Raw genomic sequence first — 23,530 nt, 5'->3', positions numbered from 1 at the left:
CCCTTACCTGTGGTTCTGGCGCGGGGCAGCCATGTAGTCCCAAGCCAGAAGCCCCAGCTGGGGCCTCTGGCTCGTGAGGGGCCCTGCTGTTGTGGGAGCCTGCCAGGCTTACCCTGGGTCCTACTGCCTTTGGGTCCTGTCATTTTTTACAGGAACCAAGGGCAGATAAATATTAATTTTCTAAATTTTTTAGGGGCCCTGCGGGCCAGATGCAGCCCACGGGCCATATTTTGCCCACCCCTGCTATAACTGGATAACTGTAATCTTGTAATTGGGAAATGTATGCAAACACAGTGTAGATTTCATACATTGAGTATTATCTCTTTCACTGCAGAGAAAACAGAGGATGATCTGGAACGGGAAGCACGGCTAGTAGAACAGTGGGTAGGACTGACTGAAGAAAGGAATGCAGTGTTTGTCCCAGCACCAGGCAGTGGTATTCCTGGTGCACCTGCAAACTGGTATGCACACAGAGTGTTCAGTAAGACACCCTGGACATTTAGCTTCTTGTATGTGAGCATTGCAAACTGGACAATGAGATCTTGGGGCCTGGTTCACTTCTGTGTATATTTTTCAGTGTTATGCTATTTTGTGGTTAAGCTGGGAGAACTGCTGTTGGGCCCTGAATCTGTAATATCCTAGTTCAGTAATTCTCAACCCTGGGATGCTCTGAGGTCCTTTTAAGGGTGCCATTGGATGCTATGCAATATTAGCACTGTTAGGCATGCAAATACTGGCACACAATTCACAAGACAAACCCAGAGATTTCTAGTAGTAGCGCACAATGTGAAAAAATTCTGAACTGTCATGGTCTTTCTGAGTTCTTTGCAGCAGAAAAGTGGCTGTGTTATTTTTCCATAGATAAAAAAGAGTGAAAGCTACAAGCTGGCATTTTCTACAGGATGCCTGGCATCTAATGAGAGGTTCTTTGAATCTTAGAAGGTGGAGAACCACTGTTCTAGGAGGGGATATATTATTCCTCAGGCTAAATCCTGTTTCACTTTCATGTACATATTTGGCCCCTATGTAGCCATGTAGTGTCAGGTTTTGGCATTTACACACAGTCTTGATTCTGTTTCCACCTATGGTAGAATAGGATTGCCTACTCATTGTTGGGGTGTACTTACTGTGAGTGGGGGGACAGAGACATGACAATGTGGCTGGGTGCCTGGGGTACTTAACCCATGCAGGGGCAGCAGTGACGTTCTGCTGCTGCTGACATGATTGTATGGTTGTGGCAGCAGCTGATTTTTCCATCCATCCCCAACAAGTCAGTGCCTGGGGCCTTGCTCTAGTGATGTCACTGGGGGCAGAAGGGCCCTCATCACTTTTTAGCCCAAGAACCAAGGTTAAGGCAAGGGTGTCAAACGTGCAGCCCGTGGAACTGTTTGAAGTGCAGCAGAATAAAGCCAGGTACCTGGACCCCAATAGGCACGACTATCAGCAGCAGGCCCCCATCTTCATGCCTCTGCCTAGTCAGAGCTCCTCATTGTAGAATCATAGAAAGTTAGGGTTGGAAGAGACCTCAGGAGGTCATCTAGTCCAACCCCCAACTCAGACTAGGACCAGTCCCCCCACACACACACCTGGCACCTGCGCGGCAGCTGCCCCCTGGCACGGGACCAGCGCAGCTCGGCAGGGCCCCACTCGCTGTCTGGGAGCTGGGGCAGCTCCATGTCAGCCGGAACTCCCTGTTCAATTCCCCAGCTCTCTGATTGTTCCCCCAGCTCTTTCTGAGGAGTGCGGCCCCCAGATCTGCGTGTGGAGTTTCAGCAGGTTGCTGCTGCCAGCTGGGGAAATAACCCAGAGCCACCGCCATCACCAGCTGGCAGCAGAAGACTGCTGTCATCCTGCATCATCCAGGGGCCCACACCCCCCAGGAAGAACTGGGGGGAAAGACTGGGGACCTGAACATTCCCTCAGACCCTGGTTCGATTTCCCCATCCCCCTGGTTCAAGTCTCCTGGGAACTGGGGAGGCTCCATGTGTCAGCTGGAGCCCAGTAGCACTCAGCCTCAGCAGCCCCAGCTCCTGGACAGTGTGCAGCGCCCTGCTGAGCCACATTGCACCCACCCATGCCATGTGGGTGCCAGGTGGGGGGGAATCCCTGCTGCCCCCCACTATCCCACACTGTGCAGGGGTGCTCTGCCATGTGTGTCCAGAGGCCCCAAAGCTGCTGTTGCAGCTGGTGAGTGCAGGGCATTAAAAAAAAAAAAAAAAAATGTAAAAGTGCTGGGACTAGGCTGGGCCTGGGCGGGGGATGGAGCCAGACAGGGCAGCCAGGGGGTCTTCTCCCACTGCTCCCCCAACCCAGGGAGAGGCAGGCACAGCTGGAGGAGCTGTGGGAGAGCCTGCAGCCACCCGGCTGTGCCTACCTCTTCCTGGGCGATCTGAATCTCCAAATCTCTCTGAATCGGCGCCGAATATTCCAAAGCTGATTCAGCCGAATCGATTCAGGACAGTGATCCAAATCTCCAAATCAAATCACTATTCTCCGAATCCACGTCTGAATCAAATGCTTCCCTATTCACACAGGCCTAGCATTTAGGCATGTGAGGGTGAAATAGGATTGAGCCTTTCCTGCTTGATACTGTGCTGGTTATGTTTACTTCTAAAAACAAAACTACATGTGAGATTTCTCCTCCAAGGACAAAAAACCATATCAAAGCTTATTTGAATGCAGTTCAGTTAAACTAACTAAAATAGAGTACTGCATATTAATTCAAAATCTAAACAAAGAACTTGGTAGCTAATTTGTTAAGACTCTTCAGCAGCAAATATATAGTACAACTTGAATAGGCACCTTAAGTTCTTATTTTCACACACCTGTAATTCCAAAAAAACTCCAAACCCTATCATTCGAAATTTTTAATTCATATTTTTTACTCATAGATGAATTAAAGAGAACTCAGTAAGATTCCACGTGACTTTTTAAAAAAAAGTTCAGACCAACCTGAAAAGAATGTGTTCTCTTTTCCTCCACTCGTAGTTCGGTTACCCTTATTTTTATTCAGCTAATGAAACATGGCTTTCAGAAGATTCAGATGCAGCTTATATGAAAGAACTATGTGCACTTTTGTTAAATTTGGAAAAATGTGGTTGAGAAATGAAGCTGTAATTGACTGGAAGCATGTGTCTTGCAAGGAGTCATCCTTTTGCTAGTATGGGGACACAAAAGATGTTTGAGGAGATTTTTTTTCCCCATCTCTAATTTCTAGGTTTATTTGATTTTTGCCCATCTCCTTCCTCGCTTAAATAGTGCATGCCATTTAGCCCAACATATGCACATTGAATGCTGTGGCACTTATTTCAGTGATGAGTTGCACACGTATCAAAGGCTACTAACTCGGGCATATTAGACAATTAAATAAACAGTATTTTAGTTGCATGTGCTCTGACCTGACCTTTTCTTAAATGGTTGAGTTACTTCAATGTACAAAAAGGCATACTAAAGCAATGCACAAAACAGGATACTTGAAGGTGTGGTTGCCATTCCTGATTTAATGTGCCGCATCATATGAACTGAGTTTTATCTTAAACTATGATGGTTAGCTGCATATATAGGGATACAAAATAATGTGTGCACAAAGTGGGTTAATTATTAAATCAGTGGGAACTATAATTTTGAGTATCCTAATCAGTTTTGCTGTAGTTCAATTTTCCACAAAAGTTTGGGGGTTTTTAAATCCTTCATGGATGGCTGTTTGTGCAGGTTAGCTTCCATACTAATAGCATCTTGTTTTTCTTTTAGGGTTCCGCCTCCAGGAATGGAAACTCACATACCTGTCCTTTTTCTTGATTTGAATGGTAGGTTGTAGCTGCAAGTTAAAAAACTTGTACTTCATAATAGAATTCAGATCAATAAATAAATAAGCATTCTATGGATGCTATGGGAGTCAGGGAAAACTGAAAATGAATCATGCTATCAGCTTGTTCTCTGATAAAGCTTTTCCAAAATCTTTTTCCCCTTCTCCATATTTCCTAGTTGAAATCTGTTTTATATCAAAGCTCTTTGTACAGTTAGTAGATAGGAGATGAAATATGATACTCAAGCTGAACTGCCTGATTTAACAGATTACCACAAAACTTGTTCAGTTAAGACCCTTCTATAGCCTGATCTATTAAACCAAAATGTCCATGATCCATAGAATTCTAGTTTTGGTATAAATGCCCCTTTACTTCAGCAAGGGTTTTGCAAAGATTTGCTTGTTAGAATGTATTGCTACCAGCAAAATTTGTCAAAGCTTGCCATGCACAATACAGTAAAGGCATCTCTAGAAATACAGTGTGAAATTCTGCTTGAATTAAAAGTAGGAGTGAATGTATGGTCTCAACTTAGCACTGGCCTTGTGTGCGCTGACAACCTAAACAAATTCTTGCATGTGGTTGTGTTTATCCAAGACTAACTCTTAGATGAAATATAGACAACATGATATGGTAACTGGTGTCTTATGATTCACACTTCTATGAATTCATATTTCTTGATGTAGAATGTTTTCCATTCTCTCTTTGTGTTCATTTGATTGTAGCTGATGACCTCACTGCCAATGAACAGCTTATAGGTCCTCATGCATCGGGAGTGAACTCAATACTACCAAAGGAGCATGGGAGTCAGTTCTTCTACTTACCCATCATAAAACACAGTGATGATGAGGTAATTTACTAGCAAGCTGCCTCTGACAGTTGTGACTTGCATTAATATTTTTCTTATTTTGTCCTTTATGTATTTAATGCTCATCGATGGCTATAGATATAGATATTGCTAGTGTTATATCTAGTGGTGGGGAATGTTTGTTGGAACTTCAGGCCAAGCAAGTTACTAACCATATGTAGGCAACTCTTTATAGTTCTGCCTACTTGAACTTGTTGTAGAAATAGAGTTTCTAATAAGTTTAGTTTCTGGTAATTGCAATCAGTTTCTTTATGTACTTCCAGTTGGATGGAATATTCTTTGTTTCCTGTTTTAAACTGTTTAATTGTGATAGGCGATATTAAACACCAGCTCATTTTAGAGCTTTCAGTGATAGATGTGCATCAGGGGTGTCAAACTCATTTGGCCTGTGGAACAGATGAGTGGTGAGGGTCTGAATCAGGCCCATGTATTCCCCCTCCCCCCACACATGCTGGATCTGCTGCACTTGGTGCCTGTTCCAGCTGTTTCAGGACATGTGATGCACATACCAGCCACCCTAGGAGCTGCGGTGCATAAATGCTGTAGGTGCTGTGTGCAGTGCGCATCCCAGACTGGCTGGAGTGGGCACCATATGTAGTATGTGTCCTGGAGCAGCTGGAATAGGCACCATGTGCAGCACAGATCCCAGATTGGCTAGAAAGCATGCTGTGTGCAGTTCAGTCAGTCCGGCCAGAGCGAGCACCATGTGCAATATGTGGTGTTTACCCCAGCTGGGCTGTGCCACATGTGGCTCCCATTCTGGGCTCTGCGCTGCCCATGGCTCTCCCCAGCTGGCTGCCATGTGTGGCACAGATCCCAGAGCTGCTAGAATGAATATCACATGTGGCATGCATCTCAGGCCTTGCCTGTGAGGCTGAGGAGGTGCATGTGTGTCAACTCAGACCCAAAGCTGGCACTGGGGCCAGATGATGGAACGCCACAGGCCAGCCATATCTTTGATGCTCATGATATCCGTGATTTGTTCAATTTTAAGGTGACCTGCAAAGGATGAGGAAAAAATTAGGACTTGTACTTTTCCCGCTGCTGAATCTCAAAAACAGAAAGTATGAATGACTTGAGTGGGTGCGGAGGTGTCTTTGGAAGAAACAAGGAGGGCATTCTTCAACAAATGGGAATAGAACTACTTTGCAGAGGCTTTGTGTGCCCCCTACTCTAGGGTTCAGTCCGTTCACTGATTTCAGTGATCTTTGCATCATCCAGTTCCAAGTGGGGAGTGACCAGAGAACTCACATAGGGCCTGCACTGGAGAGTCTTTGCCTTTAGGTTTATATCTTCCTTTAACTTCCTTCACCAAAGTTTGCATGGTCTGGCTCTGACAGCTAGCCCGCAGTTCTTGAGGAATTGGAGGTTAGTTCTATTGTCGAATTGCCTACTCTGGGGACAGGATTTGTCCCATGAGTGTCAACTCCAGTTCTGTATCTTGTATGGATGAAAATTTTAATTCTTAATAAATGATTGCAAATCTTAAAGTTTAATGGACTAATTTAAACTTTTTGGTTTCTTTTTCTGCCCTCTTTCCAACTACCACACTTAACCTATTTAGGTTTCAGCCACTGCTGCATGGGACCCCTCTGTTCATGATTCAGTGCATTTGAACAGGGTAACCCCACAAAACGAGAGGATTTACTTAATCGTGAAGATCACCGTGCAGCTCAGTCACCCTGCTGCAATGGAACTGGTGTTACGTAAAAGGATTGCAGCCAATATTTATAACAAGCAGGTAATAAGTTTACATATAGCTTACAGCTTTTGATTCTATTGATGTCTCATTCTAGCCTGGTTACAAATTGGGTCTCCACTGTAGTTAAGAAAGAGAAATGAGAAATCAGTCAATGGCATTAAACAGTGTACTTAAGAAATCCTCTTCTGAGCTATCATCTCCAACCTAGTTTGGTTCAAATGGTATCAGACACTGATGTTGCAAGAAAACAGTTTTCATCTTCCTGCCTCCACGGTACAACAAAGCTGTCCAGATGGCAGCCTGCAGGCCACATGCGGCCCACAAGGGGTTAATCTGCAGCCCCAGGACTGTCACGTGGCAACTGCTTCCCTTGTTGCTCTGGCTGCTACTGCTTCGACAGCCAGGTTCTCCTGACTTCCCCTCCTTCTCCTGACTTCTGCTTTCTGCGTTTGCCTCAGGGGACAGAGGGCACACAACCTGTAGCACTGCGGGAGCAGGGGAGCCTGCAGCTGAAGAGTGGAGCTGGGAGTGCGGGAGGAGCCCACCCATGAGTGCTATGCAGCTGTGAGGGACAGGGAATGACCTGCACGTGTAGTGTAGAGGTGGTGGGGGTTTTGGCATAGGGACTGGTGGCTCACACTAGTGCAGCCTCCAGGGCTTGTGGCCCCTGCTAAAGCAGCTCATGTGACATGCAGTCCCCCAGCTGCTTTGAGGTTGGACAGCCCTCCTATACGACAACATATTCACTCCTTTGGAGAAATCTGCAATACATTATCTGAACTGGGTTCACTGCATAGTATCAACCAGCTGGGTTTTTTTTTCAACTGTATACTCCAGGGGCAGTCTTTTTCTGGGTATTAAGCTTAAACAGAATATGTTGTTTTCTTCCTTTTCTCTCAGCCCCTTCCAGTGTCTCAGACAGACTTGAGATTTCCTTTTCCTCCTGCTCACTAAGCCCCACTAAGCACATTTTTCTTCCAGTCATGGAAATTGGGTACCAGGGTTTTGCTGCTCATGTACCAAGCAGTGAGATGCTTTCTGAATTTAGTGAAACATGCCTTCCTTTTAAAAGACCATGAGCATGAGAACTTCAAACTCCTTGGCTTTTTGTGTTGCAAGAGAAAAACTGCCCAGGGACTATATTCTAATTCCATCTTTTTCTGCTTGGTTATCATTGCTTTTGAGCTTCATTAATCTATAGTGTTATAGTAAGTGGAGAAGATCACAGAATGCAATAAAAAAATTAACTATTTGATGGGCTGAAAACATACCAATAGTGAATGTTATGGCTGCTATATGAATTAAGTGGGGAGTCGAAATTGTATTTATATTTTATTATCATCATACAGCTGTAATCAGATATTGTCTAGCCCAGGGGCGGGCAATTATATTGGGCAGAAGGCCGCTTACTGAGTTTCAGCAAGCCATCGAGGGCCACGTGACAGGCAGCCCAGGGCAGATTAATATTAATTTTCTAAATTTTTTAGGGGCCCCATGGGCCGGATAAAATGGCCTGGTGGGCTGCATCTGGCCCCTGGGCCACGTTTTGCCCACCCCAGTCTAGCCTATGGTCCAGAGAATGAGAGTTGCTGACATGTGAACAATAGAGATTTTCAGAGCTATCGTTTCTGCAGGTGATTCTCAGTTATGGGACCACTTGTATATCCAAAGTATGTATAAAATGCTACTCCTAAAATTTGGTAACAATTTATTCCTGCTTTACACAGGTGTTAAGGACTATATGAAGTGCAAGGTAGTGGAGAAATCTGGTTCTTTAACTTCAGAAACACATTAAGGATCACTTCGTTATTAGTAAAAAGCTTCAGAAATATTAACGAACTTGCTAAATTGTTGTCATTACATATGTTAAGATTTTTTAATGCACAAAATACATAAAATTACAGACTGTAAATCACCATTCTCAGTGCAGACATATAACATTCTTTTTATATTTCCAGAGTTTTACCCAGAGTTTGAAAAGGAGAATATCCTTGAAAAACATATTTTATTCCTGTGGTGTGACCTATGAAATAGTATCCAATATACCAAAGGTAAATTACATTGTTTTTCTCTACAGTCAAATTGTGAAAGGAGTAGAATAGTTAAACTGAAGTAGGAAGGAGATAATGGCTGGGTACAGACATTCATTTGTGCCGATAAGAATTAAGAAACACAATTTTAACCCCTGGCTGGAGAGCTACACAAGTGAGCCCTCTGGCCAGGAGGCACTAGAGGGCAGCTCCTGGGCCACCCCTGCTCTTAGGGGAGCCCGTTACTTTACACAGCCTTTCCTCTCCCCTGCCTGGGAAGGGGGCAGGATCTCAGCAGGACCACCTGGGCTGCACACAGGTTGATTTAAAGCCGGAGGTTCAGGGAAGCAGGGACAGCTTGCCTAACTCTGGATCCCAGGTCCCTAGCTTAAATGCACACATGTACCACCCAGCCAAGCAGGACATACAGCATTTAAAGCCTGCAGGGCCATGAACTAGGATGGGAACAGCTTCCCCAACCCCAGTTCCTGGTCTCTGGGGCTTTTCAGTCTCCACCCCTGCTGTCCAGCTGGGTGGTGAGGGTGATACTGAAAGCCTGGAGGCTAGGAACTAGGCTTGGGAACAGTCTCCCTGAGATCAATTTCTGATCTCTGGGAATCTCCCATAGCTGCAAGGCTGCCCAAGCCAGAGCAGCTAAGGCACAGCTGTCTCCCTGCCTTATGCACACCTCCAGTTTTACAGGGAGGCCTGCACTGAGTGGGAGACAGTTCTGCAGCTGCAAAACTGCCCAAGCCCAGGCAGCCAAAGGAGAATTATCCCCCAGATCTTCCTGATGAAACCAGATGCACTTGATAGGGGCTCTTCTCCCCTGACAGGAACCTTTAAGTGGTATCCTTCCTTCCCCCCGCCCACCTTCCTGCTAGTCAGCCAATTAGTGGGACAGAGGGCAGGTTCCTCACAGGGTTCCCTGACCGCTTAATCGTGGGCATGCTGCCAGTGCACTTTCTCTCTCTGGGAGGGAGGGAGGGAGTACAGAGGCCTGTGGGATATTGATTGTCTCTCCTGAGAAAAGCGTACAGGCATCCTATTTAAATCAGCAGAGGGCACATCTTCCTCACAAGGAATTGATTTAACTTCTTATGAAAGAGCAAATTCTCTTCCACGAGAAATCTCTGGAACATCTTTACAGCTCTCTCTGTGCTGAGAGAAAAGCAAATTGAATATGCAGTTTCTGTTGGTATGGATAAAACTTAGTAATTGTGTATCTAAATTTTAGGTGAAAACGTTTCTTTTAAAGGGCTAGAAGCCCAGGGGGCTATTAATTTAGTTAGTTTCCTCCACCCATTTTTTACATGATTTTGTGCTTGGTTTGAACAAATTATTACAGCCATAAGTGTCTATAGGTGGGATATACTGCTGTATTTAAAAAAAAAAAAAAAAAAGATATATAGGTAATTGATAACTAAAGTGAATGGATAGGAGGCTGTTTATTAATTGGAAGATGCTGTTTGTTTTGGTGTAATATCTATATAAATATTTTTGTATGCAAGACTGGTGCCCAGTTTAAAATTTATTTTAAAAAAGTTAGAAGAAAATGAATTTTGTCTATATATTTTTACTCAAAAAATAAGCTAGCTGATAATAGTTTCATAGTTGGTGGGGTTGGAAGGGACCTGAGCAGATCATCAAGTCCGACCCCCTGCCATGGCAGGAAAGTACTGGGGTCAAACAACCCCAGTAAGGTGATTGTCTAGCCTCCTCTTAAAGACCCCCAGGGTAGGAGCCAGCACCACTTCTCTTGGAAGTTGATTCCAGATCCTAGCTGCTCTAACAGTGAAGTAGCGCCTCCTGATGTCTAGTTTAAATCTACCCTCTGCCAGCTTGTGACCGTTATTTCTAGTCAGTCCTGGTAGTGCTTGGGGGAACAGGGACTCCCCCAGTGCCTTCTGGTCCTCTCTGACTAGTTTGTAACAGGCCACTAGATCCCCCCTCAGCCTTCTCTTGTGGAGGCTGAACAGGTTCAGGTCCCGTAGCCTCTCCTTGTAGGGCCTGCCCTGCTGCCCCCTGATCATGAGAGTGGCCCTCTTCTGGACCCTCTCCATGTTGTCCACATCCCTCTTGAAGTGCAGCGCCCAGAACTGGAAGCAGTACTCCAGCTGCGGCCTGACCAGTGTCGCATAGAGGGGGAAGATCACCTGTTTGGACCTGCTTGAGATGCATCTGTGGATGCATGACAGGGTGTGGGTGGCCTTCCTGACCGCGTCCCCACACTGCCGGCCCATGTTCATATTGGCATCAGTAATGATTTCAAGATCCTTTTCTGCCTCTGCACTGACAAGAAGAGTGTTCCCCAGCCTGTAGTTATGGTGCTGGTTCTTCCTCCCCAGGTGCAGCACCTTGCACTTGTCAGTGTTGAAACCCATCCTGTTCTCATCTGCACCCCCCTGTAACCTGTCTAGGTCTGTATGAAAGGTAGTTAGTAACAATACAGTTGCTGCCTTTTCATAGTTGTATTTACAAGTTACAGTCTATGAAAATTTTTCAGAATATTTGAAAATCAAGAAGGAAGTTGTTGTAGTTATTAAACAGTTAACCCAAACCATATGAAGTATCAGATAATGCATACACAGTTGGTGGGAAATTGAGTCTATAATAAAACAATAGAGCTTGGCCTTTCTTTCGTATCTAGACAAATACAGATTAGTCCCAATTCCATGCAAGGAGTATTGATATGGTTTATCAATACCCCAAGATTGAGACAGTCTAAATAAATAAATTGTGCTGTATTCAGATCAACAGGTGTTAAAAAAATCTATTTTAAAACATGCCGTTTATAATTTTAGGCTACAGAGGAAATTGAAGATCGTGAGACCCTGGCTCTGATGGCTGCAAGAAGTGAGAATGAGGGTACATCTGATGGTGAAACTTACATTGAGAAATATACGCGGGGAGTGTTGCAAGTGGAAAACATTCTGAGCCTGGAACGACTAAGACAGGCAAGGAAAATAAATTCGGTGCAACTTTTAAAACTCTGGGAGAGGGGAACGTTTTTTTTTTGGAGGTTTTAGTGTGTTTAAAATCATTGAAGAGCTTGGGGACAAAAACTGCTGATATGTAGACTTTTATGTAGAATGCTATTTCAGTAAAACAGAAATGGAATAACTATCGCAGCACTTTAGTCAAAACTTAAGAAATCTAAACCTGATAGATGAGTTCACAGATTTTGTGTGTGTGTGCGCGCGTGCGTGCATAACTTGTGTAATTTGAGCTATTCAAACACCAGCTCCATTTTCACGTGGCTTCCTCAACTGTCCTTTAAATGAGCCCTCCCATGACTGTTGACTTCTTATAAGGAGATCCTTAAATAAATGGTCCAGCCTTTATATCAGTATATCTTTCCATGTCCCCATTCTGTTGGCACACAGGCAGTCACAGTCAAAGAAGCACTCTCCACCAAGGCAAGGCATATGCGGAGGAGTATCAGCACACCAAATGTCCACAATGTAAGGAAACTTTTCATTTGATAAGCTATTGTAAGAGAGTCAAGTTTTTCTGTGCTTAATTTTCAGCATGGCAAAATGAATCCTGGCTACTATCATACTCACTGTCTGTGTATTCTGAGCTAGCACTAATACAACATTCAAAAAAATCTTATGAAGAAGTATGGAGCAGGGTGATAATTTATTAACCAAAAAAATCACTTGCGTAATCTAAATTAAGTCTCTCTCTTTTTTTTTTTTTTTAGGTAAATTTTGGGCTCAGAACCAGCATTGTATATCTTACTCTCTAAACTTTTATAAAAGATGACCCTGCATTATATTGTGGTGTGATCAAAACAGTCTAGGTTTTAATGCTTTCAGTTTTAAACAATGGTTTCATTGTATTTTCCCCCTTTGGGTTTTTTTTTAAATTGCTGCAACATCTAGAAGGCTTTTGTTTACACATATTTTCCTCATTCTCCTACGCAGTAGAATCAGGATCTGGTATTTACATTGATGTGCTTCTAACAGTATTGTTTAGATGCATAAAACTTGAGGTTGTTGGGGAGGTCAGACTACATGATATTTTTGGCCCTTCCTACCACGTTCTGTGAACACAGGATGACCTTAGTCATGACCATTCATTATTTTTTCTAGGTATCCTCTAGTCGATTAGATCTTTCTGGCTGTGACGAGGATGAAAAGGTATGTGAATGCAGATATTAAAAAAACCCTGAAGTCTGTTATTTTTCTTTAAAAACAAACAAACAAAAAATCCCAACCCAAAATATCATCAACAAAGAAATGCTTCCTCTTTTTGAATCGTGAATACAGGAAAATCAAAAGACTTGTTTTCATTAGGTATGTTTTAGCAGTTTGGCTGATAGTGATGTGTATGGTAATTACATCAGAATTTTCTAATTGAAGGGAGGGAATAGGAAAGCTGTAGGAAAAACTAGAATGTACTTTTTGCATAGGAGCTGGCCAACATGACTTGCACAGTAAAACCCGGATCATTCATATCTGGGTGGCTTGCAGCTCACTCAGTTGGCAGCAGGCTGCCAAATTAAACATGAGCCACTTATGCATTTGCCATGGCTTTTATTTCAAAGGGTGCTGCTGCTTTGATTAGCTGGAGTTTATCAGTGGTCCATGCAGCTAATCAGAGAAGCAGCACCCTTTGAAATAAAAGCTGCAGTAAAGAGCTGGAGCAACTCAGTGGTTCCGCGCAACTGTTTGTTGCAGCTATCTTCACATCCAGATAGTTTGCAAATTCTCATCTTCACAGGGGGCTAGGAATCTAAATTTTTGTAGCATCTCGGTTTACAGGTGAAAGCCTTGCCCGTACCGTGGATGAAATGATTCTGTACTTAAAATGACTGTTGCCACCATGATTCTAGTGCAGTTTCTCTTACTGAGATTGATGGTGTTCTTTTACCCCCATCTGTGTCATTTGGGATAATAAGTAGGGAATAGTCTTTAGAATACTTTCATAGCGAGAATAGGAGATTTTTATACCATGTCTACTGTTGCCTTAGGTTAACTGCTTAATATTCTGTCTGTCTGCTGTATGTGTGTGTATCAGAGGAAAGTGTAAGGGGATAATAAAATTAGAAATGAAAAAATGATAAAATGCCTCCAGAGAGAATGTTAAGGGCCTTCAACAAAAGATGAGCATTTCCCAAGTAATAGCTCTACCACCCTTGTTCCTGCCAGGCAAACATGTTTGATCTCTTCTAAGTCTATTTCAGATGCAAAGGGGACTAAATAATTCAACACCCCTGGCCAGGAAGGAAAAGGGTATGTGTGTCTGAAAATGTGTCCATTAGAGACTCTAAATCTATGGAGACATGAATGGGTTACCCCATGGAAAGTCAGCCCCTCCCAGTTAAAAACAACAACAAAAACAAGTGTGAATAAGTTATGTGGTCCCTAGAAGCAGTAGTGATAGATTTGGATGGATCAGGGACAGGTTTCTCAAAGACCTTTGTCAGACATGTAGGTAAAGGCACAATGGGATCTGCTGCATGATCCACACAGTTGCACTTCCTGCCATGCCGCATGTGCGTAGCAGGAGGCATGATTGTGGGATCAAGCATCAAATTCCATCATGCCTTACTGCCATTCCATCACGCTTTATTGCCAGTGCTGAGGGAGCCTGGGATCATAATCCTACGCTCCCCCATAACCAGCAAGTAGCAAGCTTCTGCAGCTAGGAGTCCCCCTCAACAAACAGGGCTTCCAGCCATAGGGGTGCACCTGGCCACATGTTCAATTAAAGGCATAATAGGAACCAGCCACAAAGTTATTACATATTTTTTGTGGAATAATATTGTGGTTTATTCCTCATTTTATCTCACCATTAATTGATTGAATGTGTGGCCAGGTCCAATTTAAGATTAACTTGGTCAGTCATGTCTTAAGTGTAACGTGGCAGGGGCCATGCTTTCAAGTGCCTGCTTTTCCTTGCAAAGACTAGTTTCTCATACTTTCAGGTGCATGGTCTCCTCCTCATTTGGGCACAGCTACCACACTCCAGGTTTATGCTGTGAGCTTTACCTCTGTACTTATTGTCCACAGCTTGAGAGAATGCTGCAAATAATGTTTCCCTCTCCCATCCTAAGGGTTGGGCTGTCTTAGTGGAGTAGAACTTACCCAAAACTGTCTAGGAAAGAATGACGTTTAAGTAAGAGTAATAGTGATGTGCTGTTTGTTATTTTAGCTATGGTCTCTTATGTTCCTAATGACTAATAAATGCTTTGTTCTGCAAAGCTGCGGCTTTGTCATTCTTTAATTTTTTGGTTATAAAACTCCAACAAAAAAGACTTCCGCATAGAGCCACATCAGTTTGGTCCTGTTGAAGGACTCATAGTGACAGACAGGGATGCTGATTAGGGCTGTGCGAAGCTTTGGTTGCTGATTCGATTTGGTGGAGATTCAGCCCGACTTGGTGGCTGAATCTGAATCAAATCAGGAGACTCTTTAATCTCTCTGAATCGAATTGGAACCCTCTGAATCAACTTAGGAAAATTCGATGATTCAGACATAGGCAGAGCTTTAAATGTTTTTTTTGCATACATCAAGGTACCAGGCAGCTCATGGATGCTGGGGCAGATGGAGCATCCCACAGGACCGTGGGGGGCTCCCTGTACACTCGGCAGCAGACCTGGAAGTGGACCAGAAGCTTGGCGACTGGTGCCTTCTGGGTCTGGAGGGGTACCTGGGTTCCCTCCATAGCTGATCACCAAGGCAAGGGGGCCCCCCTATGCACTCAGTGCCAGACCCGGAATTGGACCGGAAGTACTTCTGGGTTCGCTGCCAAGCACACGGGGGGCCCCCCCATGCTCCTGTGGGACATTCCATCTGCCCCAGCATCTCAGCATTCATGAGCTGTGCCTGGTACCTCAGGGTATGTAGAAAAAACATTTACGGCCGTGTCTGTGACCGAATCACTGATTCTCCGAATCAGCATCAAATCTTCAGATTCGGATTTGGCCAAATCGAATTGGGGACAGTGATCCAAACCAATTAATCGAATTACTGTCCCCGATTCAGGCTAATCCGAATCCAAATCAAATACAGCCCGCTTTGCACACCCCTAGTGCTGATGCCTAGAGACCCAGTCTGAGAGTGGCAAAGTCAGAGAACTTCCCTTAGGGTGAAGTGGAGGCCCAGAGCCTTAAAGAGACAGTGAACTCCCAAGAGACTGCAGAGGGCATAGGTCTTAGCACATCTTGTGATCCATGAAAGCTGTTATAATTAGAAGGAAAAAAAATATCCCCATCCATACTAAACAGGGAAAGCAAGCTACAGCTTTGCAGGGGAAAAAACTCTCTCATATAATGTATGCATATGAAAGAGATTAAGCTTTGCTTAAACCAATAGCAAAGTTAATTAATTTCTTCTCGCTTGTCTTTATTACTGTTGTCTCCCTTAGGGTTGGTCTGAAAGCCACTTGGATGCATCAGACTGTGCTTCTAGTTATCAAGATATATCATGTTACGGTACTTTACCCAGGGATTCCCCTCGCAGAAGTAAAGATGGTAGTGGTAAGACTCTCAGAACTACATGGATATATTTTTAAATGATTCTTAGGACAACATGCAAAGCATTGTAATGTGAGACCGAAAATAAAACACAAAGTTTAAAGTTCTGTCAATTGTTTCACCTGAGCTTGTTCATATGGGCTAAGTATGGACATTCAAAAAGCCCAAGGTGGAATTGATTTAAGTTGCACAGTTTTCTGTAAGAGGCATAGTTTAGATCAGTAGCAAACAAAACACACACATTTGCTCTTTGGTTGGGGGAGTTGGCTACAAAAGTTAGACCAGGCTGTGCCATTTTTAAACCAGTCTGTGTGCCGAACCTCTGTTCTGTTATGGGTATAGACTGGTTTCTAATAACTTATACTGGTAAAAATGTAATGTCTAGTTTACTTTAACCTGGATTATATGGGGAAAGGGTTCTTTTCAGAACAGACTCCACAGAGTTCATGGATACTTGGTTCTCCATGTGTCTGTGCATATGTCATCAACAAATCATTTGCTTTAAGCCAAAATGTCGCAAGCTTTTATAGGTAATACAGACTGAGATTCCACTGAAACTACAAACCAGGGCTGAGAGCTTCATGTACCCGCAGCTGTCATTAATTTTCTTTGGAGTTACCTGAATTCTGCCCCAAAGAGTCTTGGTTCCAGTGCAAAGTGACACCAGGGGCAAGTCAGGGATGGTCCATGCTCAGAAGGCAAGGTGCTGGCAGTTCTGATTTCAAGGAGAGAACACACAGAGCAACTGCAAAGGAAAGGGAAGAGTGGAGCTTCTGCACTGGCCTGGAGCTGTGCATTGGATTGCTTCTCAAGTCAGCACAATTTCCCCCCTGCCTCAGTAGAGCTCTGCATCGGTCCATGCTTGGTCCACTCGCAGAATTTCTACTAGATGGCCCATAGTGTAACCACAAGACTTATGAATATAATATTTCCCTTCCGTTACTACAAGTTATTTTCTCTGCACTTACATAGATAATGCAGTAGCTACACAGAACTGATGTGTTGTGTTTTTGTTCTCCCCTTAGGTTGCATATCAGAGAATCCACATGCCTTAATGGCCAGCCCATTTAAAGCATTTTCTCCTCAGCCACCAAAATTTTTCAAACCCTTAATGCCTGTAAAAGAAGAGCATAAAAAAAAGACCCCCCTTGAAAGCCGCCCTCTGCTTAGCCAAGAGGTAATTTTATGAAAATAGCAAAATGCTGAGTTTTTGTGCATAAGCAGTAATTTGTGCATGCATCCACAGCACAAGAGCTTTGTGCTGGTATTGACTGGTGTGTGCTTTACTTCCTACTCTCTTGCCCGTTTCACTGTTCGGTAAGTATTTTTGTAGGGAGCGTGTGTTTCTTTTTTTCATTTGCATATTTTCTTTGCAAAAACCTTCCACTGAATGTTTATTTAATCTCCAAAGAAGTTGCAGTATTTTTGGAAAATGGTGTTTTAGGATAATTGTAACACACTTTTTTTCCTAACCTGTAACTTCATTGGGAAAATTGCATGAATTTCTGTAACTGTTAACTTGAACCATGGTCCAGTGTATGGCCTGCCTGTGTGTTTCCCTGTACGATGCCCTAATGTCTTTCTAACTTGCCTGGCTTGAATACTGTATCCAGGTGCTAGTGTTGTCTTTGTGTGATGTGTTGTGTATCTTAACCTTTGCAGAGTATGCCCTCATCTCAGGTACATAACGCTGGCTGTGTTGTGCCTTCAGGAAGTAAAGCCAGCAGCATGTCAATAGAAAACAATAGCATACATGAAGAGAAGATTGTAAGTTTGTATTGGTTTCTGTCATAATGCCTGGTGGTGGGTTTATGGCTCTTTCACGGGCAATAATGCAACAACTTCAGGGAAAAAAATCACTGTGTATTTGGTGTCTTTTAATTTTCACTGGCTATTAGAATTTGCTGTTGCATGCTTGTGAATATAATTGATAATTTGTGGTAACTTAATTTATTTAATTACTTGTGTATCACTTATCGGGGCAAAATCAATTTTGTGCAATAAAATACTGCATCCAATCAGTGAACTAGATCAGATACTTCAGTAAAAGATGTTGAGCTCTTTCTAACATACCTGTGTATATTACACAGATTTTGTGACTATACATGAAAGTAAGAGGAATGATCCCATTTGATGTAAGTAGCCATGCATTTAATTATGGGTACGTCTTGAAAGCTTCCGGTTGCCTGGCATTGAAGTGCAGTGGCTAAAATAAAATTGCAGCTCTAAGTTAACATGCAAGTTAACACCATATATCAGGTTGTAGATTCATTTCCCCTCCCCAGTCATTTGGTTAAACTCGTTCTGCCCCTGTTAGTACTGCTTCTGTGAAAGTTTTGTCAACATTTATCTTGTGTGATAGACATTTTTAAGGCTGTAGAACATGACTGTAAGCCCTTGCTTTAGTCTGAAACAGTATGAAAACTTAAGACCTGAAAATGTATTAAAAGCTCTATAAACCCTTGCCTATGTGCTCCCAAAATTCTTTCTATTCTGTAGGTTTTTGTATTGCAGTTCATAGTCGTTCATAAGGCTTGCTTTGTGTGGTTTGGTGGTTTAAGTGAAAGTTTGTAGGTTGTTATGCTGCAGTAGACTGGCCCATTTGGTATTTACATTTGAAAACTGGCTGCAGTGCACGAGCAGTAACTGTTTTTATTCCTTCATTGTGTTTTGTTTCCATAGCTCTGTGCGAGTCAGCAATCAGTGTGTGTGAACTTCAGGCTGAGGACTCATACTGTAAAGAGAATAGGGAAAAAATAGCTCACAGTCTATTTAAAAATATATCCTTCAGTCTTAAGGAAATTGAATTTACAAACATTCCCATAGCAACTACTCTACAATATAGGTCCCAAATCTAAAGTAATAACCCCTCCCCTTCCTCCCATCCTTCCTTTACTCAGCAGCCACCCTGTGGCAGGGGTGCCATGGGGGATAACATAGATGGCTGGCAGTGGTCACAAGTTCCAGTCACTCATGGTGTGGCCTAGTGAGATTGCAACAAATCTGCAAATACAGCTAAATACCTTGTCACAAAGACATGAAAAAGGAAAGGAAGCAGCCACCTGATCTAAGCAGATTCTTACAGGTCAAGCTGAATCAAATGTTTCAGGCTTGGAAAGCAAGTGAGGTGTCCCAAGCTAAGCTAAAGGTTTCAAAGATGGAGTAAGTCTGTTCCTAAACCAGGCAGGAGTATGTGTTTCAAGCAGGAGCAAACCTTTGATTAAGCTGGATTCTCAGGATAAACTCTGTTTTTGAACAGTTCAGGTTTCACAGCCCATCTGAAATTTCAGCTAATCTGGTCCTCCATCCTGAAGTGGAGTCTGTCAGTTAGCAGAAAACATTATGGGAAGGGATGTGACATTCAACATCAGCCTGATGTAGTAGATTAACAGGGCCATGTACCTGGTATAAGCCTGGAAGCCCACAGTTTCAAAATAAATTGCTAGATGGCACCATGGGCTTGAAATAGTTGAGTGCAGCCTTGGATATACTGTATTTGCTCAATTCAAAGACTGGGTTTTTCCTCTCATATAACATGGAGAAAATACCCTTGTCTTGGAACTGAGTGCAAGGTTGTGGGGGGGGGGGGCAGGCTGCAGTTGCAGATCCAGACTCTGGGTTGGGGCCAGAGTTACAGCTTCTGTCTGTGTAGTGTCGTGTCCCCCCCGACTTCCCTCATCTGCAGCCTCAGGCCTCCTGCCCCCTCACCACATCATCCCCCTGTATTCTCCCTCTCTCCCCCCACCCCACAGCTTCTGTCCCCTCCTACCTCCCTGCCAATAACCCTGGCACTGGCTCCACTCCAGCCTGGGGCAGAGAGCAAACAAGCTCTGCCCCCAACCCAGCAGTAGTATCAGCAGCAGTAGGGGTGGGGCAGCTCTGGCCCTGGCTCCCGGGCTTAGTTGGAACTGCTGCTGTTGCTACCCTGCCCAGCACTGGCCAGATCATGAAAGTGCTCTGTGCCCCAGGCTGGAGCAGACTCAGAGCCTGCCAGAGCAAAGGGAAGAGACTGGATGGGGAAGGGGGAGGCAGGGGGCAGAGTCTGCATGGAGGGGGAGGGAGATGGGGACCTGAAGCTTCAGGGGCCAAAGATTGCAGGGGAGGGTGGGGAGCAGAGTCTAGAGAAGAGAAGATACAAAGCAGGGTAGACATAGTGGGGGGTGAGTGGAGGCAAGGTACGGGGTGGCAGGGGCAAGGGGAAGACATTAAGCTGGTTGACGCCCAGCCAGCTGTCCCCTGCCATCTCACTACTGCCTGCCCCACTGTTGCCTGCCACACTACTTTCTCCCCGACCACCTGCCCTTGCCACTGTTTTCCTTACTACAGTGGTGGGAAGGGTGGGGATGATGAATTTAGAACAGCCCTCCAATAATTAGATTTTAGACATGGAAAATGATCGCAAATCTCTGAATTTTCCACGTGTATAATTAATTTGGGGGGGGAGGGGGGATCTTAAATTCAGGGTCATCTTGAATTCAGGTAAATACAGTAATACTCAGCAACTTCTTGCATGAAAATAACGAGTAGAAATACCAAAGTTAATAAATAAGTATTTAGAAAATGGGCAATGGTATTTTTAACTGGAGCAAGTGTTATGCATCTCTAAAATGGCCTTTATGTTATATGATGGCTGACCTGTCTTGTCAGTCTCATTGTTCTATGGGAAGTTTTTCTTTCATAATATTTAAGAGATTTATAAAACGGAAGAATAGAATTTAAACCACAAACCAGAATACTGACATTATGGAGGTACTAAAACTCTAAACAACACTTGCCTTTTATAATGCATGTTTCAAAACATAAATGGTCTGACACATTTGTGTTTGCTGCAGTACATGTGTGTAGTGGCATGAATTAAGCACAGAATATTTGCATATTTTGTGATCTGACAAAGAATGTCTTGAATTTGAAAGCTTATCTAACTCTGCCCCAACTACACTGTTAGTCTGATAAAAGGTATCACCCTAAGAAAGCCTTGCCTCTGGCATAATTTCTGGACTATCACAGCTATAACATCACTGCATATGATATGAGTATTTTTAAACTTTTTGTAATTATATCTCTAATCTTGTTCCAGAAATTGTCTCCATAGTGGGCAATAAACTTAGCGTTATGAAAATTTAATGTACTAGTGGTGTAATGAATGAAGTGCTTCTTTCTTGAAATTAACAGTCCAGTAATTAAGAATCTAAAGGTTACTTAAGACCCATAACTTAGGAACTGAGTACTTTCAAATACTGGATTTATCTCTACTAAATGCTTAGTATGGGTACAGAAGGCTTTTCATATAGTAATATCCCAGAGTTTCACTGTGCTGTCAGCTCTGATTGTGTCTGAATCCTTGTGCTTTTGCTGCCTTTTTTGTTTGTCTATTTACAGTCTTTTCTGCAGGCAAATTCTTACCACCTTCAGTCACGAGTCTTTTTTTTGGTGTTAATGACTCGTTTGTCCTGAGACCAGCTGGCTGGTGCTTCTTTCCCAGGCAACCAGGGATTCTCTGGTTTTGGTTCTTCCTCTGGCCTTAGCTGTGTACAAGAGCTTCCTGCTGCTGCTCTGTTCTCTCCCAGAGAAGTGGGAAGGACCCTAAAAGCAGCCTTTAATTCTTCACTTGTGCTTCCTGATAGTAAGATCCCAGAACAGTGTACGTGTATATATGTGTGTGTTTCTTTTTTTATTGTTTTCCTTCCCTCACCATGTCTAGAAAAACACTGGAGTCTGCCTTTATTGTTTTGAGAAAAATCCTAATCCTGTCCCTTTGGATTGTTATATAATCATAAAACTGTGGACAGTATGACACTACTTAGATAATATAGACACATTTTACATTTTCATTAACCAGAGATACCCATATAGTGTAAAGTATGACATGTCAGAACTACAGATTTAACTTTGTATTCTTGACCTGTTGAAACTATTACTTATTTCTCCATGCTCAAACGTGAACACATAACATTTTGCTTTATTTCATATACTGCATGTTGTGTGACCAGGTAATGTCATGTGTGTTAGGAAGCTAAAGGAAACATTAACAGAAAAAATATAAATAAAAAGCTAGGCAGGGGATAGGTAGGTTGAACTACTGGAAAAGGTTCTTTAGGGGATGAAGTTAGCAGTTACTGGGCACATCTACATGTGGTTCCAGGGCCTGGGCTGGGAGATCCTTATTTTCTAGCCCAAGCTCTGTGATCGTGGGACCCAGGATCTCCCAGCCTGGGCCCCCTATCGTGGAGCTTGGGCTGGAGAGAAGGCTCTCCAAGCCTGGGCCTTGCAACTGAGGGGCTCAGGATGGGAGATAAGGATTTCCCAGCTTGGGCCCTGCGATAACGATTGCAGAGCAGAGCTGGGAGCTCTATGTTGCCAGGGTAGGGGGACATTGTCAGCAGGCAGCTCCCGGTGGCAGGCAGCCATCTCCTGTCCCCTGCTGCCCGGCTGACTGGGAGCACATTTGCACTGGATTGGGGGTCTACAGGAACCATAAGTAATTGAGAGTAAATCTGCTACTTGTATTTACAGGTAGCAAATCTATTTAAGATTAAAGCAAATTACTGCACAGTAAGCATCCGCACATGTAGATAGTGAAGCTTGCTTTACAGTAATATACTCTGGCAGGGTGGAGTTTCAGAACACATGGGCATCGTGGGCACTGCCCAACCAGCCAGCACTCATGTGCATGAAGGCACTACAATGGGCCACGATGGTCTGGAGCACCATGGAGTGAAAGCCCCTCTGGCTATAGTATGGGTGGTCCCTGTGGGACGGGCAGGTGATGGGGATGTGGGTCCCCATCCAGGGCCCTGATGCACTGGGGGAATCCCAGGGCATGGAACCCTGCTGCTACTGATGGGGGTTGTGCACACAGAGCACTGTGTGCCCCAGCACATCCTGGAGGACAGTGCATGCCTCTAGGATGGCCTTCACAGCAGTGGCATTGCCCACCTCAAAGAGATGGCCCACATAGTGAAGACTGCTAGGCATGGCCAGCTTCAGCAGGGCCAGGGCCAGCCAGGTGCCTGTGGGGAGGGGAGGCTGCATGGCAGTGTTCTGCCACTCTAGGTGTGACTGGAACTGCTCAAGTAGGTATCTGAAGATGACCCAGGTCATCCTGAATGCCTGGCGCCACTGTTGGTCAACCCAAGTCTGCTGGATGATGTGCAGCCACCAGTCCTGGAGCCCAGAGGTGGTGGGGCTGGAGGCCCAGGAGGGCGAAGGCAACCCTGGTGGTGGTGTCCAACAGCACATCATGGGCATCCTTGCCAGGGTCTGGCCAGTTGGACAGGGTCCAGGTGGCAGCTGCACAGTGGCAGCAGCCCTGGAATGGTGCGCTGCAGTCAGGCAGGTGGTGGGGCAGCTGGGAGGGCCCAGGTGGCTGTGGGCCAGCAGGGCCAGGGCAGTGGCTAGCCGGAACCTGGGGCGCTGGTTCTCACTGCCAGGGGCAGGTGCTCGAGTAGCCGTGGCGTAGGGAGGTAGAGTTGGTGAGCAGACAGCTGATACATTCTGCCCCTGCACTGCTTCTTGCCAGGGAGCAGACAGCACGTTTGGCTTTTAAAGATGGCTGCCAGCCGCTGGCAGCTAAAGCCAGAGCCTGGAGCTCCCCCTGGTGGCAGCAGGGGTCCATTGCAGGGCTGCAGGAAGTAGCACCAG

The 23,530-nt window shown here is 44.3% G+C and overlaps 1 protein-coding gene across 4 annotated transcripts in view; it reads left to right on the top strand.

The window, feature by feature from the left end:
* The window catches only part of KIF13A (kinesin family member 13A), a 242,266-nt gene that overhangs the window by 178,133 nt on the left and 40,603 nt on the right, over window positions 1-23,530 (top strand). For 2 of the 4 annotated variants that reach the window (XM_019523166.1, XM_019523156.1), the window contains 11 exons: window positions 335-461; window positions 3,751-3,806; window positions 4,529-4,653; window positions 6,236-6,412; window positions 8,332-8,424; window positions 11,208-11,360; window positions 11,790-11,867; window positions 12,501-12,548; window positions 15,781-15,892; window positions 16,915-17,066; window positions 17,552-17,656. In XM_019523166.1, the coding sequence (XP_019378711.1) occupies window positions 335-461; window positions 3,751-3,806; window positions 4,529-4,653; window positions 6,236-6,412; window positions 8,332-8,424; window positions 11,208-11,360; window positions 11,790-11,867; window positions 12,501-12,548; window positions 15,781-15,892; window positions 16,915-17,066; window positions 17,552-17,656 (1,226 nt within the window). The remainder of the gene's footprint in view (window positions 1-334; window positions 462-3,750; window positions 3,807-4,528; window positions 4,654-6,235; window positions 6,413-8,331; window positions 8,425-11,207; window positions 11,361-11,789; window positions 11,868-12,500; window positions 12,549-15,780; window positions 15,893-16,914; window positions 17,067-17,551; window positions 17,657-23,530) is intronic. The other 2 variants (XM_019523183.1, XM_019523174.1) reach the window with 1 other exon arrangement.

This window comes from Gavialis gangeticus, unplaced genomic scaffold, assembly GCF_001723915.1.
Source record: "Gavialis gangeticus isolate Ggan-Ray unplaced genomic scaffold, GavGan_comp1, whole genome shotgun sequence".
NCBI lineage: Eukaryota > Metazoa > Chordata > Crocodylia > Gavialidae > Gavialis > Gavialis gangeticus.
This window is presented reverse-complemented; position numbering and strand designations above follow the sequence as displayed.